Here is a 19,125-nt window from a genome sequence, read left to right as displayed (position 1 = left end):
CTCAGGAGAAAATTTATGGTTAGGACCTCCAAAGCACCTCCTAATGATGAACGGATAATAACGAAACCTTTCACGAATAATGACAGTTGAATGACATGTTAAATCATAAGATGTGTAAAGAGAAATAGCGTGCGGTTTGCTGTAAAGCCGCCAGGAGGCGGGCGTGCTAAGTACTAGTACTTTAAAGCGTTTAGTAAAGGTTTCATGCATGAATATACTTGAATGCCACAGGGGTTCTAATCAATGACCTCGACCACTGGTATTCTTCATATCAGCTGCGCATTTCGGTATCTGACACTGCAACATTGTCCTCGGTCGGGTGGAAAATTGTCTACAGTAAGAAATTTTTGATCACGCCAAGTTACATTCTCGCAATGAGCTCGGAGAAGCTGCTTAACGTAAGCGAAGTTACCGGCCGGGCCCGCCGAGACCGACCCGGCGCGGCCCGACCGGTGACGGTGGCCGTGGCGACCGGGGCGGGGGTGCTGGTAGTGGCGGCCCTCGTCTTCCTCGCTCACGAGGTCAAGCATGTGCGAAAGAACGCAAGTCAACTGCAAGATCAACTAGCGAAGGCAAATGACCAGATCCTGGCGCTGAAGGATCGTACATTGGCCATGGAGATCAAGCAAAACGTCGCTACTGGAGACAAGGAGGAAGTGACGGCCCTGAAAATCCAACTGTCGTCTCTGAGGACTCAACTAGACAGCGAACGTGCGGAGATGTCGTCTCTCAAGGCTGAGTTACAGAAGGAGAAAACTGACGGGGCGTCTTTGAGGGAGAGACTGGCTGTGCTGGAAACCAAGTTCCAACTCGGTGTCGAAAACGAACAAGAACCAACGTACGAAACATCTCATGAGGTAAGGGGGGGCACAAATTCTTCTCAGTGCTTCCATAACATTAGCGGCCTCCCTGTTGACAACATCACATCATAGTGAGCTATAATTGAAAGTTCTTCAGTCTTTTTATATTCAGGTTCGGTTATGTTGTCAAATATACCAGATTTAAGCTACAACGGTATAATCTCAGGTTTTGGATATGTCTGTGTCAGCATCCAATCAACTTGTAAAGCTTACATTAACCTCTCCCTCACTTTACGCTAAATTTCACCATCGCCAGGGAAGCAATATGATAGCGTTCAGAACTACAATTGTCTCATATTTTCTCAAAAACAAAAATACGTTCTGACTATATATATCATACACATGAACACCACGGATAATTGGGCAGGTTGGGTCACCCACACCTCATGACAGGTAACCTGCCTCGGGCAAAAACTCGACATGTCTGTTTTTTCTACTTTAGATAGCTGTACGCAGTGAACTGTGTCGATGTGTGCGGTGATGATGTGGAATAATAGGGGAGATGGTTTACATAAACTGTCTGAAAGTAGCATCATGATAATGTGTGGTACGTTTGCACAATGTTACAATCATAAGCATGAGTGGTAAGGCCGACTTAGACTTGTCGAGTTAAGTCAGTTAAGGCTTGATTCCAGAGACTTGACAAAATAACGCGTGACTGGAAGTTGGGAACAACATGCAGAAAGTAAAATGGCTACTTTCTACTACCAGACTGCTCAGAAGACAAGCTATAAATCAACTTGGAAACACTTCATTTGTAGTTGAAGTATGCCCTAAACCCTTTCCTTGTTTTATCGCAATGTGTAATCATGACAACGTAACCGGCCGGTACCAAACGGTACACATGATGCATGCACACGGATCTCTGATTGGATGAAACCTGACTGGACTAAAACAACTGTCCTTCGCAGGATAATTTCAAGGACATAACCACAGTGTGCTTTATGGAACCTATAAGTGCGGATGCGGAGTAAAGTTTTGAACATTTTTAATACAACAGGAGACTGACACCGATGTGAAACCGAGTCAAGTCAGTGATGATGTCAAGCATGCCGGAGATCACAGCGCCACCATGCGGCGGTCCAAGAGAGCGGCCAACACCGTCACAACACCCTACGGCTTAGGTGGGAAGACATTACTCAATTCCTATGGGTTTTTTAATGCACCAGGGATACATAGACGTTGATCGGTGGTTACTTCACAGGTAACCGTTAATGGTCACCTGTCTGTTCCATTTTCGCGAGAAAGTTGACTACGATAGTGCCAGAGTGGAGATTGTCCTTATTGTTATTCCATCTCGTCTGATACCATCAAAAATTTAACGCTACTAGTATATGATAGTGCATTTTGTGATCATGTATTTTTGTTAAGTATTTTTGTTAAGTAATGGTAAACCTTACTGCTGCCCAGGTCCCTTCCTAGGCCCTGAAGGACCGGCCGGACGAGACGGGCGGGACGGCCGTGATGGTGCTCCCGGTCCGCCGGGTCCTCCCGGTCCGGCTGGTGGATGTGGAGGGTGTGGAGGACAATCCTGTCTGGTGCGTACAGTACTGTAGTTATTGTCATATAGCAAGGTGACCTGTTCTTGTGCTAACGAGCTTCAGCTTGAGGCGAACATTTTATTTGGAATCGATATAATCAGTAAACTTAAGTTACATCAACCTACGTGGAACTTAGACATAGACAAGCTTTAGACATAGTGTTCGCTAGTAACCTTTGTTAAACAGTTTGCCATAACAGAGACATGTGTAGCTGTTGTATCGGGGTCTTGGGCAATGCGAAATGGATGTTGCACCGTATGTGGATCAATGGATATTGAATGACATGACCTCTACCACCAATGTCACATCCTGTATGTAGCAATCGTGCACTGCAGTACCACTAGGTATGGAGAGCGGCGCTATTCCTGATGGCCACATCACTGCATCCACTACACACCCGGATTGTGCCACCAGCAAAGCTCGTCCTCATTCCCTGGAGGAGAGTCTCACAAGCCAGGGAGGATGGGCCGGAGCCTGGTGTGCCGCACACCCGCTGAACACCAACCAGTGGCTACAGGTGAGAGGACCACCGCACGGTGCAACTTGCTTTGTAATTGTGCCCTTGATTCATATGTTTGACTGTCGTTATATTCTTTGGTTCCTTTCGTCAAATTATTCTTCTTCCCCCGGCTAACATCTTCTGACCAGTTTCTTTCATTTTTGCTGCCATTGGTTGTAGTGGCTATGTACTGTCGCATTTTCTGTTTATGTTTGAACAACAGTTTGATATAGTTTTTATAAGATACAATAAATATTTATTAGAAGACAACGACTAACACCATATCCCGGAGAATCTAACAAGACACCGTGAATGTACGTGAGACCTGGTTACGTAACTTACGTTGTTAATATATTGGGTGAAAAACTTGACGCAAATGTAGAATATGTACAGATACAAAAGTAGAATAGGTACCCTGAATAACGTACCAGGATGCCGTTTTCCTCCTGTCCAGGTTGACGTGGGAGCAGAGACTACTGTAGCTGGAGTTATCACCCAGGGTAGGTCCAGCGACACTTATCTACAAAGGGTAACCTCCTACAAACTACGCTTCAGCAGAGACGGAAGCACGTGGTCTACATACCTGGACAAACTGGGGCGTGAGAAGGTTGGTAATCATTGTCTTCTGCACAAGTTTGATATTTCCAAGAATGTTTTTACTCTGTGAAGGAGGATCACCTCTTGACGGAGTATTGTAGTTGGGGTTGCTATGCTATTCGTAGCTGTATCTCACGATCCATTTGCTGCATTCGGATGTACTTTAGCGCGTCGCCTACCCGTTTGCGCGAGATGATGCACATATCACACCATAGCTGTTTGTGTAACTAATGTGATTTTTCAGGAGTTACCCTAGTTTCATGGTATTGGGGAACAGGTCCCCGGTTGTTTTGGCGTTCGGCAAGTCTTGGACATTCGGTAATTTGGATATCTCCAACAAGATGTTGGGTTATGTACCTCGGCCGACATCAACAATGTGCAACACACCTATTTTTCTGCACTTTTCCGCATTGTATTTTTCACAATACCACCCCAGGTCTTCTCTGGCAACACTGATCAGGACACCGAAGTGCGTCACCTGTTGGACCCGCTGGTAACTGCACGTTACGTCCGGTTCTGGCCGCAGACATGGACTGGACACATCAGCATGCGGGTGGAGGTCTTGGGGCAGTAAGTACACTACTGGAGTTTTCTCTTTCCATGTGACTTCACATAAGGTGATTTTCAATAGATCCGGGAAAGGGTACCTCACCTTTCAGAAAAAAAAAAACATGAAATTGGGGTCCACTGTTCGACGAGGCTCAAGCAACCCCTTCCTGTAAAAATAAACCCTGGTACAGAAACAGCAAGGAAACTTGATGACCTATGACAAAGTGAACAACACACGCATAGCGAAATGTAAAAGTAAAGGCATCAGTGACGATTTTCATTGTGCATTAACTGATATACAACTCTACAACAAATCATTTTTGTTCTCCTCTGTAGGGACTGCACCGGTGACTAGACGCAGCATGAAGACTGGAGATTTCCAAAGCACAGATTTGCACATAACAGGATACATGTACATTAGGGCTGGGTACCGGTACAGAAAATTCAGGTCCAGGTCCGGTTCAGGTCCAAAGGATTAGGTCCAGGTCCGGACCTGAACCTGGACCTGATGCAGTATGACTCATACCAATGGTCCATTTCACTACAAAGAGATCTATTTGGTGGAGTATTAGACTTACACTAGCGTTTTAAAATCCTTCAACGCTTACTGCACCTGTACGATTGGCTGTAAAACGTGGTAGAAATTTACTATAAACTCTATTCTACTTCACTCTTGTTATTTTCTTCCACCTGCAAGCGCCAAAACGTGTGAATGCCTGATAAAATAATCTGTTAATTTTCTAATCGGTCCAACATCCGGTCCACCTAATTTTTTCAGGTCCGTTTTTTCTGGACCGGTCCAATAAGAAAAACCGGTTTTGTACCGGTACACTATACCGATACCCAGCCCTAATGTACATGTATCTGCTTCGTAGTTTGAAGTGAAACACCAGTTTTCTTCTTTTACTCTAATTTAACTCTATTTACAAGAAATTCAGAAGTGGCACGTAATGATTCTATCATTGAATTTTCTTTAATGATAATTGATTTAATGAGAAAAGCCAAGAAGGAAGTTCCTCTACCAACAGTTACTTCAGGTCTGTAGTTGTGAGAACAACGTACAGCTAATTTACCGTGTCCTGGTGATTACAGCTGCACAGCATTACACATTTATATTGTAGCCATGTGATCTGTGTACTGGCTTGATAAAGATGTCAATGACTTCGTGATGTTAAGAAGGATTACAAAATTCATTGTTTTTGTATGCTGGTGTTGCTGTCCTTAATTACTACACTGTCTTTAGTCGTGGAGATATTTTGACTAATATATGCAAACAAGGAGATGATAAAATACAAATGTCTCTACTTCATTTGTGTACTCAGAGCCTATCAGGCATTTAAAGTCAGAAATAAAGCATACTGTTTCACATACATATAGACTCTTTTATTGCAACATTTCTGTACAGCTGCAGTTTTACATAAACGCATTGTCTATTATGTTTACATCACATCATCATTCCGAAGCGGTTAACTAAAAAAATGAACAACGGAGTTTCATGTTTTTATATGTAGGGTCGATGTGAATGACCATGAGAGCGACTACACCAGCTCTTTACAAAACAAACACTTTCTCACTTTGTTTCACGGAAAAGAAAAGGTTACGTTTCCCCGTTCCTTCCTTTCGGACTGTTGGTGTGGAACATTCGTCTGAACAAAAGACACAGCTGTTTACCAACTGCTGCCGTGTTGACGTTGTGACGTCAAGTGCAAAGGTGGCATTGTTGGGAGATCACACCACTTGTACACCTCAACCAATCAATGCTTCTGTACTCTGAAACGTTAACGTTGCTGTAAATTACGCATTCTTCTTACAGGGTATATTTTCTTACTTCAAGTCCCGACTGTTGAAGGGTGGAAGTGCTCTCGGGCAACAGAAAGGGACGTTATAGATTTGTCCTCTCTCTGTTAGTCTGTTGTCGACACAAGCTGACGATGAGCTCTGAGAAGCTTCTTCACGTAAGCGAAGTTGCCGGCCGGGCCCGCCGAGACCGATCCGGCGCGGCCCGACCGGTGACGGTGGCCGTGGCGGCCGGAGCGGGGGTGCTGGTGGTGGCGGCCCTCGTCTTCCTCGCTCACGAAGTTAAGCATGTCCGTGAGAAGTCCTCGCAAGACGTGTCTCACTGCTCCCAAGAAGTGTCTCAACTGAAAGATCAGATCCTGACGCTGAAGGATCGTACCTTGGCCATGGAGATCAAGTAAAGCGCCGCTACTGGAGACAAGGAGGAAGCGTTCTCGCACAAGGAGGAAATAACGGCCCTGAAAATCCAACTGTCGTCCCTGAAGACTCAACTAGACAGCGAACGTGCGGAGTTACAGAAGGAGAAAGCTGACGGGGCGGCTTTGAGGGAGAGACTGGCTGTGCTGGAAACCAAGGTCCAACTCGGGCATGCTGAGGAACACAACTTTCGAGAGGTATTTTTTGCCAGTGGCTTGCTACAACACGCAAGTAAAATCTGACAGTACATGGCTGTAAGTTCAATGAACCGTGAATATGCCCCTGTTAACCCCATAACAACACTGGCTTCTTAGCCTTAACATCTCGGCATTAGGTCTGTAGTTAGAAGAAAATAGAGATTTTTATATTTCAGCCATACCATAGGTATGGTGAAATATATTGTATTCGTAATGTTTCTTCTTTCTTCTTTCTCCTGTCAAATCTTCGGAACACGTTATCTCTGTCGTTCCTGGACCGAATGACCTGAAATTTCGCACAAAGGTAGAGTGGGCTAATACCCTTAGACGTTTTTTTCATTTTTTTCATATCTGCCTTTAAAATGATTTTATTGAGGTTTTTGGCAATTTTTATGTATATTTTGGCTCCCTGTACCCTGGTATTACAGTCGAATGACCTAAAATTTGGTAAAGAGATGCTTTAATAATATGCCCACATAGATTCAATAACAGTTTTGGCATATGGTACAAGAAATTGCTTAATTTTGTGACTTTTGGTCATTTTTTTTACAAAAAAGGACATTTTTGGCTCCTGTACCCTCGTTTCACAACCAAATGACCTAAATTTTTGTATAGGAGTGCCCTTTACATATGCGCACATGGATTCAACAACAATTGGGCATACAGTACAACAAAATGCTTAATTTTGCGATTTTTTGGCCATTTTTTGTCAAAAATAGGACATTTTTGGCTCCTGTACCCCCGTTTCACAACCAAATGACCTGAAATTTGGTAAAGGGGTGCTCTTGATATTTATCCAAATGACCTATGTATAATTTTTGGCATAAATCACTTCAAAATGATATATTTTGGGATTTTGTGGTCATTTTCAAATGGCCAGAGAGGTCAATGACCTCAAGGTCGTTGACCCTCCACCTGCAGACTGCACGTGTACATGTCTATACAAGACCTATTTGGCAACCATTCGTGTAGGCTGATTTAATATTCTGAGTAGGTTACGGCAGCCAATCAGCGAGCCTGTATATATCTGGAAGAGTCCATTCCTGCACGGAGGGGTTAATTTTTATTTTTAAATTCATATTTGGACCAATGATTATGTAAAGTCTTTTAGTGGGAGTATTTTTGGACTGGTCTATTTTGCAATTTTACATGGGATATGATGGAATAGTCCATTCTTGCACGGAGGGGGGCATTCTTACAAAAGGAATAATTTTTGGACTTCATGACTATGTCAAAGTCCTATTTTAGAGGATGTATTTTTGCACTGGTCCATTTTACATAGGGGTATCACAGGAAGTGTCCATTCTTGGACGGAGGGGGATTTTTTCAAATTCAGGATGGATGGGTGATGATTCAAAATTTTATTTTTAGCAGATTGAAGTGTTTTTAGACTGGTCTATTTTACCTTTTCATGCACGGGGGGACTCTTTTGCTGAGTCTAATTTTGGACTGGGTTTCTGATTCAAAGGCCATGTTTTCAGCGGGAGCATTTCTAGACTGGTCTATTGTGAAAGCTCCAATGGGGTGCACTGAAAGAGTCCATTCTTGCACGGGGTATTTCTTTAAGATTCCTTTTTGGACTAAACTGTGCTTAGTAAAAGTGATTTTTAAGCAGAAGTGTTCCGTTTTCACACATGGGTGATTTTAGAACTGTCTACTGTTGCATGGGGAGGGAGATGGCTGAAATATGCTGTATTTGCTCTCAAGCAAATGTCGGCCTTTCTAGTGTTCTTGTGTGTCTGAAATGCTATCAACATACAGCGGATGTAACGTGGTTTGCGGCAAATGTTTAGGCCAATGGTTCCCTGTTTTATTGCCTTCTTGAGATGTTATAGCAATTAGGAACATTCAAGAGCCAAGACAAGCAGCTAAACAAAAAGCCTAAATCTGCTTTTTTTTATAAAGTCGAACCAAGTTGACGGTGTCCCTGAACACAACGCCACCTTGCGGAGGTACAGGCGATCCAACGATTCCGTTGAAAGTGCGTGTTTATGTAACATTTCTTTTTGTCATTATTCACAATTTTCGCGTTCTTAGACTCGAAGCTTGCACTGTCAGCACACTTGCACTGTACTTGACATACGTCTTGTGTCAAATTCACGATATATAGTTGTTGTGTTGTGTTACGTTTTCTATTGCAGTATCGGAAAATTTTTATGTTACGTTTTCGTTAAGTTTAATTGCTCGTCGACGTAGACCCTCAGGTCTCCGTACGTACATTTGTACTTTCATTTTGTTAAAAAGTGGCGACATGAAACGCACTTTCATCAATATCCTTTTGTCGCTAATGATAAACAGTGTAGATATTCAAATTTAGCAGGTCCCTTCCGCTGTCCTGAAGGACCGGCCGGACGAGACGGGCGGGACGGCCGTGATGGTGTTCCCGGGCCGCCCGGGCCTCCGTGCGGATGTGGAGGGTGTGGGGAGCCGTCTTGCGAACAGGTAGGACATTTTTGTGTAAGCGTTCTGTAAAAAACATAATTTTAATCATAGGTTTGTGTATTATTGAACATTGGGCGGAGTTGTTTTATGATCATTGTGACCCGTTGCCATTGTGGTTTCCAAATCCAAGAAGCAAAAATTGAATATAAAATCTATATTGTCAAAAACAGCTCTTAAGAAGGTCTGAAATTCTGTAGTTTGTTTTGGCGTCACATTTTGGCAAACTTTGAGCAGCACATGCATGACCCATGCATCGCCATCATCATCTGCCGTATAAATCAACTAGTGCTCTCTGACATATTTGTAAATGTAGAGTTTTTTGAAGAAAGAAAAATTACAGCTAATCACAAATGTCCCTAGGGTCCTCCTGGACCAGAGGGCCCACCCGGACCACCTGGAGTAAATGGATCGAGTAAGTTGCATATTTAAATTTGTAACCACATATGCGTCCTGCTCTCGTTCACAGCATCATGGTCTATATACACTTCAACATTTGTGCTGCTTTGTAAATACTTCAGATATAGGTGTATACATGTATACATGTAGCAAACAGGCTAGGAGTAGGTAGTCAAAATCATTTTCAGTACATGTGTTGTACTGTTCCATCTACACGCTTAAGTTGCCATGCTTATGGATATTCCACACTTTGAATGGATATTGAATGATTTACTGTCTATATTTGCACCTTCCACATTTTCTCTACGTTTCCTCAACCAGACCACAACTACCGTGATATGCTGGCACAGAGCATCTGTACAGCGGTCACCGACCGAGGAGCATACATCTTCGCCATCCGTCGGGATTGTAGTCGTTTCGGGGACGGTCAGACGTGCAACGACATATGCACCTCCCAGGAAGATGTTTTCAAGCAGGGAAGGTTTGTGCTACAATGTTGTAATTGAATGTCGAAATGTTTATTTTTTCACTAACAAAACTGCCAGTTCAGCAGACAGTGATTCTTTCCTCTTTGAATGCACCAGTCCTTTTGTACATGGAATTAGTTTTTTGTACACAGAAAATAGAATGATGTACCTTCTTTACATTGTTGTTTTTTTATCTTTAATAGCTAATCATCTAAGTAAAAATGGAGACGTTGTTTTAGGTCTGTTTGTCTTGGTGTTTGTTTGCATTATTTGAGGTGACTTAGCTGGGTTTAGAAGTAGCATGTAATGAGTCATGGCTCCACCAATAGGCAATAGTTACTTCAGGTCTCTAGGTTTACCCATTTCAAGCTTGTGACAATAATATTCAGCCAATTCCATATCAATAATCATGTCTTGGTGATTACAGCAGTACACTTTTGTAGTGTAGCCGGTGTGTACTTTGTACTGGCTTGATGAAGATGTCAAAGGCTTCATGATGTAAAGAAGGATGACTACATTCCTTGTTTTTATATTCTGGTGTTGCTGTCTGTTCCTAGTTACTACACTGTCTTTAGTCGTGGAGAAATTATGACTAATGCATGCAAACAAGGAGATGATGAGATACAAATGTAGCTACTTTATTTGTGCACTCAGAACCTATCAGGCATTTATAGCCAGAAATAAAGCAGACTGTTCCACATACATATGGACTCTTTAATTTCAACATTTCTGTACACCTTAAAATGACTGCGGGAGTACAGATGTAAGATACACCTGACACCCCCACCACCCCCTCCATCAATGTTTTCGTATCTTGCGACGCTGATAACGTGACATCTGCAGGCAATGACGTCCACCAACTGATGTCAGCTTGCTATAAACTGTGTATTTGACTTAATAAAAGACATTCCAGTAATCCAACCGTGACTCTTCCTGTTACCGTCGTATTTCAAATGTGCGTACATATTCTGTAGTTATGGGTTGAACCGTTCCATCTGCACACCGTCTCGCTTTCCAGCAAGAACGTTCAACTTGTTCCTCGTTATTTCCGGCCCCAGCGGCAGGAGCAGCCCAATGTTCAATGCCACCTGTGCATACGTCAGCAGTTGATAAACAGCAGTCTGTGTTCAGACAAATGTTCCTTGCCAATATTACCTTCGCCGAGAAGGTTATATTTTGGGTAGCGTTTGTGTGTGTGTGTGTGTGTGTTTGTGTGTGTAGAAGACCAGCATAACTCAAGAACCCCTGGATGGATTGTATTGATATTTGGTATGTGGGTAGGTCTTGAAGATACCTAAAAATGATTAGATTTTGGGCTCCCTAGTGGCTTGTTATGGTACTGCAGTTTAACTTCCGCGTTTGATATCTCGAGTTTTGGATATGCTGTGGTCATGATTTTTGAGTGGTAGATAGCTCTTGGGGTAGAGAGTAAGTGGTGTAGTTTTGGGTCCCCTAGCGGCTTGTTTTGGAACTGCAGGGGCCGGATAGTGTCAGATTTTTAAAGGGAATAACTCAAGAAGGGATTAACGGATCGTCACAATTTTTGGTATGTAGATAGCTCAAGTGATGCTTCATATAGTTAACTATTTATTATGCAAATTGAAATCTTATTTGCATAATTGATGAGGAAATCGTCTAAACCCGCTCCGTTCCATTATAGGACTATTGCAACATTGGTAACTTTGGTAAATGAGTAAGAGAAGAAGATATTGATAGATGAGCATTATGCAAATGAAGACCCAATTAGCATAATCAATGAGAAAATGCTATAATCCTATTGTGGTAAATGACAGGAATTTCTTACTTGGGGCATTTGGGAGTTATGAACAGGTGAACATCATTGATCTCTATTATGCAAATGGGGACATCATTTGCATACAAATGAGGACCTCATTTGCATTAAGTATCAGAAAATGCGGTTAAACCATTCTTTCTTAACATATTGTGTAACTGGATTGAAGAGATGATTAACGAATACTATTTATACAAATTAGGATCTTATTTGCACAATTCAAACACTAGTTGTAAAGGTTAAAGTCATTTGGCGAAGGTATGGGGTCGTGGAACTCTAGTTGTTATTCTATAAACTAGTCAATGGCCTAACACGGGAGTATCTTCTCGACTTCCCCCTGGAGAAATAAATCAAACTCAATTTCAGTCTTTCTAGATATTTAACTGATAGACTTAGTAAATCCTTTGTCCCGCACTGCGTAAGTCATTGGAATGAACTAGACTCCAGCGTTCGCTGTTTAAGATACTCAATGTTCTGTAGTTACCTTATCAAACTAGAGTTCGATGACATCATACCTCCAGGAAAAATTACGAGCTTTTAAAAATCTTATGCAAATGAATTACCCATTTACATGATAGTTGCATGGTGATGTTCATCATTGACAACATACGCATGTCACAAGTATAAAATTCCCATCATCAATCATAAAGCGGTTTTGACTTTTTTGCATATATTATGAAAAACAGGTCTACATTTGCATATTGGTATCAGCCTATGTTACACCTATGATAATTTAGATACGTTACATTTATTGAAGTCCAGTTATTGAAAACAATGGAATTATAGAATTTCCTCATTAATCACCAAAAATTAAGTCATCATTTGCATAACATGTAAATCATTATGAACATCTTTGTCTAGGCTACCTGCATGCCTAAATGATGGGAATCTGTCCTACCTCTCTGCAGTTATCCTGTTTAGAATGTCATAACAAAAACGCCCCTGCAGTTCCAAAATTAAATGTTAGGAGGCTGAATCTTGACCCAACTTGTCATGGCCCTAAAAGCTTTCTACCACCCAAATGTCAAGACCATACCATGTCCAAGACAAGATGTATATATATATATATATATATATATATATATATATATTAGTATATATATATATATATATAAACTGATACGGTAGAATGTTTTCATTAATTATGCAAAATTACTTCAATTTGACATGATTAGTGTTTTATTTCGTGCAACATTGTCTAAGGTACCTACATACCAAAAAATTATATGGTTCCCCTCTTCAGTTATCCACTCTAGAAGTTGCAAACGTGCCCCTTCTATTCCAAAACTAGCCGCTAGGGGACCCAAACTTATTCCTGAGCACAAGAGCTATCTTATACCCAACTTTCTCGACCGTAACTAGTTTATAACACGAGATAGAAAACCGGAAGTTGTGCTTCAGTACCAAGGAAAGCAGCTTGGGGCCCAAGAAATATAATGCGCCCTTCTTGTTTGGTTTCGCGTATTGTTCAAACCAGGTTTGTTTCCAAGCCCATCATGCGCCTATGGGTACCAACTATATATTGTTGAATATCCCAAACATACGTTACTCACCGGGCTCCTTATACTCCCGGCACTGCAATTTTTTTTCAGGGCAGCGAAAGTAAGAATCCTGGTAGAAATCAGATGATACCTAGGCTACTATGTTTCACCTATCCTTTTACAATATTTACATTTGAGAAGAACCCAAAGGGATTCAAAAGAGACCGACTGTGACCAGTTACGCAATTCTCAAAGCAAAATCCTTGGTATTTAAAAAAGTCATTCGCGTGTTCTTTATTAGGGGGCGGTAACAGCGAGTGGTCTTCAATGGGTGATGTTTTTTTTTCGCTTCTTTGATCCTGCAGGTATTTACATAATGAGTCTGTGGGCTATAGAATAAAGGCTATTGTGCCCAGTAAACATTTTAGCCGCGGCATGGCGGGTTCGTACAGACATGTGTGTGTCGTTTTGGCTCTATGTATCTTTGTCCAGACTTGTGGCCAACAGACGTCGTGTGGAGCTGCAAATAACACAAATGCAGTCGCTACTGTTTACGTCTTTAATCAGCTGTAAGTTTCATTTTGATATCTATCACCTAATGTTCAATTTATCTATCTGTTTTTGATTCAGTATATGCATGCCTCTGTTTCATTTTTTTTCGCATATAGGTTTTATTACATTCAACATTTTGCCTAAATCCCTCCTCCATATGAATATTCTTGGTCGAGACCATACACACTTGTTTTCGGTGGGAATTGTGAAAACTTGTCGGGTCGTTCGGTGTAATATAACCAGCTGCTGATCATGACGCGCCGGGCGCCTGCGAAGCTGGTGTGTTACGCCGAACAGCGATTAGATATATAGATACTGATACAGAAATTATTAGAATAATATAGAAGGGATTGATTTTTGCAGGCGTTGGCATGACCTTTTGGGGCTTATTCCACGTTTTCATGATATGAAATTGGTGGATCGTCTTCAAGAAGTTGAAGGTCACATAGAAAATGTGCGGAAAAGCAAAATGCAGCTGGAACGTACAAGCGACATCGTCTCCCTCGCCGAAGGTAAGCTTGTGATTTGAACTGTGTAAAATGTATTCCCCTTTAATCAGTGCAAAACGGAACTGTTTGAGATAAGATATGGTACGTTTTGGAATTGAGATCTACAAAGGACAACTATAAACAGCTAGAAATACCACCGTCTTATGGACTATTACGGGTGATCAATTCCGATCCATAGTGAGATCCAAGCGCAGTTATCTAAATTTAGAAAAAAAGCAATCAGACCATCTCTAGTTTTAATATACGTCTGCCAACTCAAACATACGCGTAATGATTGATGATGTGAATTCTGATTGGGGTTTGTTTAAGGAATCTACAGGTAGCCATTTTATGGCTCCAAATCTTAAAAAAATTGAAAATGACAATCATTTTCTATTGGTATGTCCCGCCTATACTGTAGTCGATACCGTATGTAAATCTAGTGCACACATTACAGAAACAAACATTTTCAATCTAGTAGACGCAATACAAAAACAAATATTTTCAATACTCTTAGGTTACGACTTCAGACTCCATATTTACATACCTAAGGCAATACCTATGTAACGCTCTTCAAATGAGAAAATGTATAATTGTAACAGGCCGAAGCGTTTAACTTAACTTGTATATTTTAATATTACATTTACCTCCGTATATTTTCAGAATTATATTCTAGAAAAGACTAGTATTAATGTATCGATTGCCGAATTTGTCACTGTTGTCATACAGCTGTCGAGTGTCTGTGTTCAATCATTCATCACACTTTCCCAGCTGCTACTTTCAATTGTTTCAGATATTACAATGGATTCACGTATGTGTGTTCCGACTGTTACCAGTTAGGTAATTATAAAGTACTCAAAACCATCGATAAATCTCCTTACGGTGCCTCCTTTTGTCTACATACATGTACGCGCTATACAATGACACAGTATAATGAAATGTTTGAGGTACTTGCTACGGTGTAGACACATGTATACTATATACAAGAGAGGTTTTTTTTTACATCGTATTCATTTACTTCTGCATACCACCGTCTCCATAAGTGTCATCTGTAGCCCTCTGAAAGTCAAAGTCAAATCCGTTTTAATTTGCGTACTACATACCATTTGATGACGTGTAGACAAAGTACATGTCTGGCTGGTCATACGTAAAATCTATCTGTTATTGTGTCTATCCATGCAGGTCAAAATCTGATCATTTTTTATCGCTTTGTGCTTCTAACAAACTTCGTTCTACAAACCACAAGCGTATAAAATAACACTATTTTATAGTCTATCCAGCAAGTTCAAATTATTAGATATTAATTTTGTACCTTCTTAGTTGCTGAATTTCTAAGCCTACCATTTTTATTAGCACATTGTTAACACTCTGTCCTAAAATTCGCACAACATCACAGTCAATTCATCTTAGTGGGAACCATCAGTGTTGAATGTAGACTACACAATTACTGATGATTCCTTACCTGATAGATTTTTTCTTGAAAAACAGAAGAAGAAAGAGACCGTGTGAATCGTCCATGTAGAGTTATTTCAGCTGTATATTCAGGTGTTACCCATTTGGTTGCATGGATTTTTAAATGTAATCGGAGGCATTATTTTAGTTTAAATGTACGTATTATCGGAATCTAGTTGAATGCAAACAATCTCTATTTAAAAATCTCCATTTCCATTGAAATTCGAAATGTGTTGCGGTACGTTTCTACACATTTCCAAAATCGGTATATGTACAACGCATAAGCAAGCCATGAGAAGTTCCCTATTTTTGGTAGCCTAACAAAAAGTTCCCATTTGGACAAACATGGCTGACAAATGATCTAATTGTAGGCCTTATTTATATTCTAATTGAACCGTCCCACGTGAAAGAAAAGTCATTTTTACGCCGTGAATCATACTATTTAGTAGTATGTAGTGTCAAGTTACCTTATATAAAAATGTGAGTTCATGACAAGATTCTACACTAATACATGTATGTGGTTTCCTGTGTAGGTGTTATGAAGTCATATAGATGTTTATTGTGGCATTTTAGAGTCAATTCCTTTTGTGATTATTCGTTTGTGATTCCGGACCAATATCTTTAGTACGCAATCACGTTTGCTATAGCAATACTGAGATGTAAAGGTGAGTTTACACCTGCGTATATTTTCATGCCGCATGAGTTCCGTTTTGACATTTTTCGACATTTTGACTAATTTCTTCAATACGCGGCCGCACGCACAAGTCGCACCTCTATCGCATCTGAATCGTCTTTAGAAAGTTTCACGTACGCAGGCAAACGAAAATATGCGCCCAGTTCGCCTGATAGTTTTGGACATGCACAAAACTATCATTCGTACGCAGTTTGGTGCCCAAAACGTTATGGATGCGCAATACAGTGGTCCCACGTCGGTCGATTGCGCTATGAAGACGCTATATGTTTGCGCTTTATACGCAGTAATACGCGGAAATCGCGGTATTGCGAGTACATAGCGTTCTTACAGCGCAGACACAACGCACCATGAGCGACCGTATAACGAATGCACACTAGATCACGATTTAGTACCGTGCGTTCTGCGATCGCTTTGCGCATACTACGCGTACTGATAGCGTGATCGACGCACACTCCAGATTTGGAATAAATACGAAGGTGCATCTGACTCCAGACAAAAAAAATAATCTCAAGATGTATATAACTTTATTGCACAACAATTGTAGGAGGTACAAAGTATGGCATCTACATAACTACAGTGCTATAACTTAACTTAAGGCTTACCTAACTAATACAGGAGTTATAGTATGGGATAAGTTTCTTACAATCATTGGAGGCTTTTACAATCATTTGGGGAATTTCTAATGTCTAAACCTTCTTTGATATATTTTCCTATATCTGCCATGCAGGGATTGTCACATGTCATTATGTATTTGAATTTGCCCTTCAGGTCCATTTGGATAAATCCTTGTGTACAAAATGACAGCCTTCTGTATAGAGAATTGCGTATATCGGAATATTTGGGACATACAACCATAAAGTGATATTCGTCTTCTATTAGCTCTGGGCAGAATGGACAAACCCTCTGGTCGATAGGGATTTTTTGGAATCTTCCGGTTTATGATGTCAGATCCAGGCCAGGACCGACGAATTTGTACCGGGGGCATGGAGAGATGGTCACAACTTGCAGGACACCATGAATGCAGGACACTGGTCCCAACAGAGCCTCCAGGGACGGGAAGATGTAGAGGAACCTGCTCAAGCACTGGGTCAATTTGTGTGACACACGTGACATTTTGTGTAACAGATATTTCACTTGATTTGCTGATAATGGCACTTTTTGTGTGTGTAGAACCACATGATATAAAGGTGCAATATAGAGCCATATTGCAACTTTGAAAGAGGGCGTAAGGTTTCATAATTGTTTAATCTACGTGTTTGATAAAGATCTTGAATACGTTTTGTGGTGTGTAAGAGTGTGATTTTTATAGTAGTTGAAATACTAAGATGATAGGGGAAATCATTAAGGACAAAGTGAAAACAAACACAATCTTAACAGTGCACATAATTTCTTAAGGTAAATGATGGCCCACATTTCTGTAAAAGCACAGTGTCACTGCTTCACTGCTTCGCAAATGAATAAAAAAAACCTCTTCACTGTTTACTTGTCAATGTTCTACTTGCACTGCCTGTAAACAAAAGCATACGTAGTACAAAGGGTTCCTCTACCAAAAATACTCTATTGGCAATGCTCGCAAACAAAAGTATATGTAACAGAAACTGTTCCTCTGACACACCTGAAATGCGTTTGGAATGCAGTTAGCACCAGGTGCGTCAGGCATGCGGTCGGTAGACGTTGTGTGCGTCCGGAAAACGCCCAACATACGTACCCCATGCGAATATATTCGCAGTACGGAAAATTTTGTTGCGCATTTCAGTTGCAATCATACGCATCTCATGCGAAATGAAAACGCTGAAGTCGTAATTCAAACGCCAGATGGGCTCGACGTACAATTTAATTTATTCCAAAAAAAATCCAAATGTTGGGCATTCGGCCGCGTATTGACAAAATTTCATGCGGAAATCATGCGCACTTGAAAATATACGCAGGTGTAAACCCACCTTAACCCCATTGTGCTTTAGTGCGTATTAGAAGTTGCAGTTTTTTGGTTGTTTTAAAATAAATATTAACCCCTTTTGTTGATATGGAGTGATCTGGTCTTCCCTCTCTCTTAATTGGGAACAGCTGTCTGTTTTCAGTAGCGTGGAGTGTGTGGAATGGGCGTTTCTGGCGATTGCAACGATATTTGTTACAAGGATTGAGGGTGGTTGCCTGATGCTCAGGATTGATTTTGGAATTGCTTGTGTTCAAACTTGGCACTGCACTGTCTGCAGATAGCCTTTTGTGTGTTGAAGGGGCGTTTCCGGCGCTATATCTACAGAACAAAACGTGTGATCGCGATGATATTTTTTACATGGTTTGGTGGTGGTCGTCTAGATCTGATGCTCAAAATTGATTTTGGGCCTCCTAGTGTTTGAACTTGAAACTCGGCGGCCCTTTTTATTTTAGAGCGTTTGGGCATGGACATGCTGTGGTCTTCTTTGTTTCGAAGACGCATACCTTTCAGTGCGTTGGAAGTGGTATTAGTTTAAGCCCCCTTGCAGCATGCCATTGCATGAGCTGCAGGGCCAGTTTGGTCACAATGTTCCCCACCTACATCTGCTTGGTTAATTTCTCAGGCCATTGGTTTGCTCCTTGGTAGAATTTTGTCGCCTGTTTCCCCATGGCTAGACAAGGAGGCTAGATAAGGGTCAGGTTACATCATTATCTGTAGCTGAGCGTTCCCTTAGTTCGAGTGGGCTATGCAAAGACAGGTGTGTCTGTTTATGTTTCTGCATATTTGTAATCAATGAAGCTTCAGAACCTTAACCCTATTCAGACAGGTGTGACAGCGATCTCGCCCCCCCCCCCCGTGATCTCGCCCCCCCGGGGGCGAAATCACTAGCGATCTCGCCCTCCCCGGCTAGTGATCTCGCCCCCCTACCTCGCCCCCCTTTAGCGATTTCGCCCCCCCCCAAAAAAACG

The 19,125-nt window shown here is 41.3% G+C and overlaps 2 protein-coding genes across 2 annotated transcripts; both read left to right on the top strand.

The window, feature by feature from the left end:
* The first annotated feature begins 374 nt into the window (after positions 1-374).
* On the top strand, positions 375-2,416 carry LOC118413183 (collectin-12-like). Its single transcript, XM_035816394.1, has 3 exons — positions 375-857; positions 1,861-1,984; positions 2,271-2,416. Exons 1-3 carry the CDS (start codon positions 375-377, stop codon positions 2,414-2,416), a joined length of 753 nt encoding a protein of 250 aa, XP_035672287.1.
* A 294-nt stretch (positions 2,417-2,710) lies between these two features.
* Positions 2,711-4,464, top strand: LOC118413839 (EGF-like repeat and discoidin I-like domain-containing protein 3). Its single transcript, XM_035817410.1, has 4 exons — positions 2,711-2,918; positions 3,355-3,507; positions 3,934-4,067; positions 4,383-4,464. Exons 1-4 carry the CDS (start codon positions 2,748-2,750, stop codon positions 4,399-4,401), a joined length of 477 nt encoding a protein of 158 aa, XP_035673303.1. The 5' UTR covers positions 2,711-2,747; the 3' UTR covers positions 4,402-4,464.
* Positions 4,465-19,125: the final 14,661 nt, after the last annotated feature.

Source organism: Branchiostoma floridae, chromosome 4 (assembly GCF_000003815.2).
Source record: "Branchiostoma floridae strain S238N-H82 chromosome 4, Bfl_VNyyK, whole genome shotgun sequence".
NCBI classification, from domain to species: Eukaryota; Metazoa; Chordata; class Leptocardii; order Amphioxiformes; family Branchiostomatidae; genus Branchiostoma; species Branchiostoma floridae.
The sequence above is the reverse complement of the archived record's forward strand: the minus strand, read 5'-3'. Positions and strand labels throughout refer to the sequence as shown.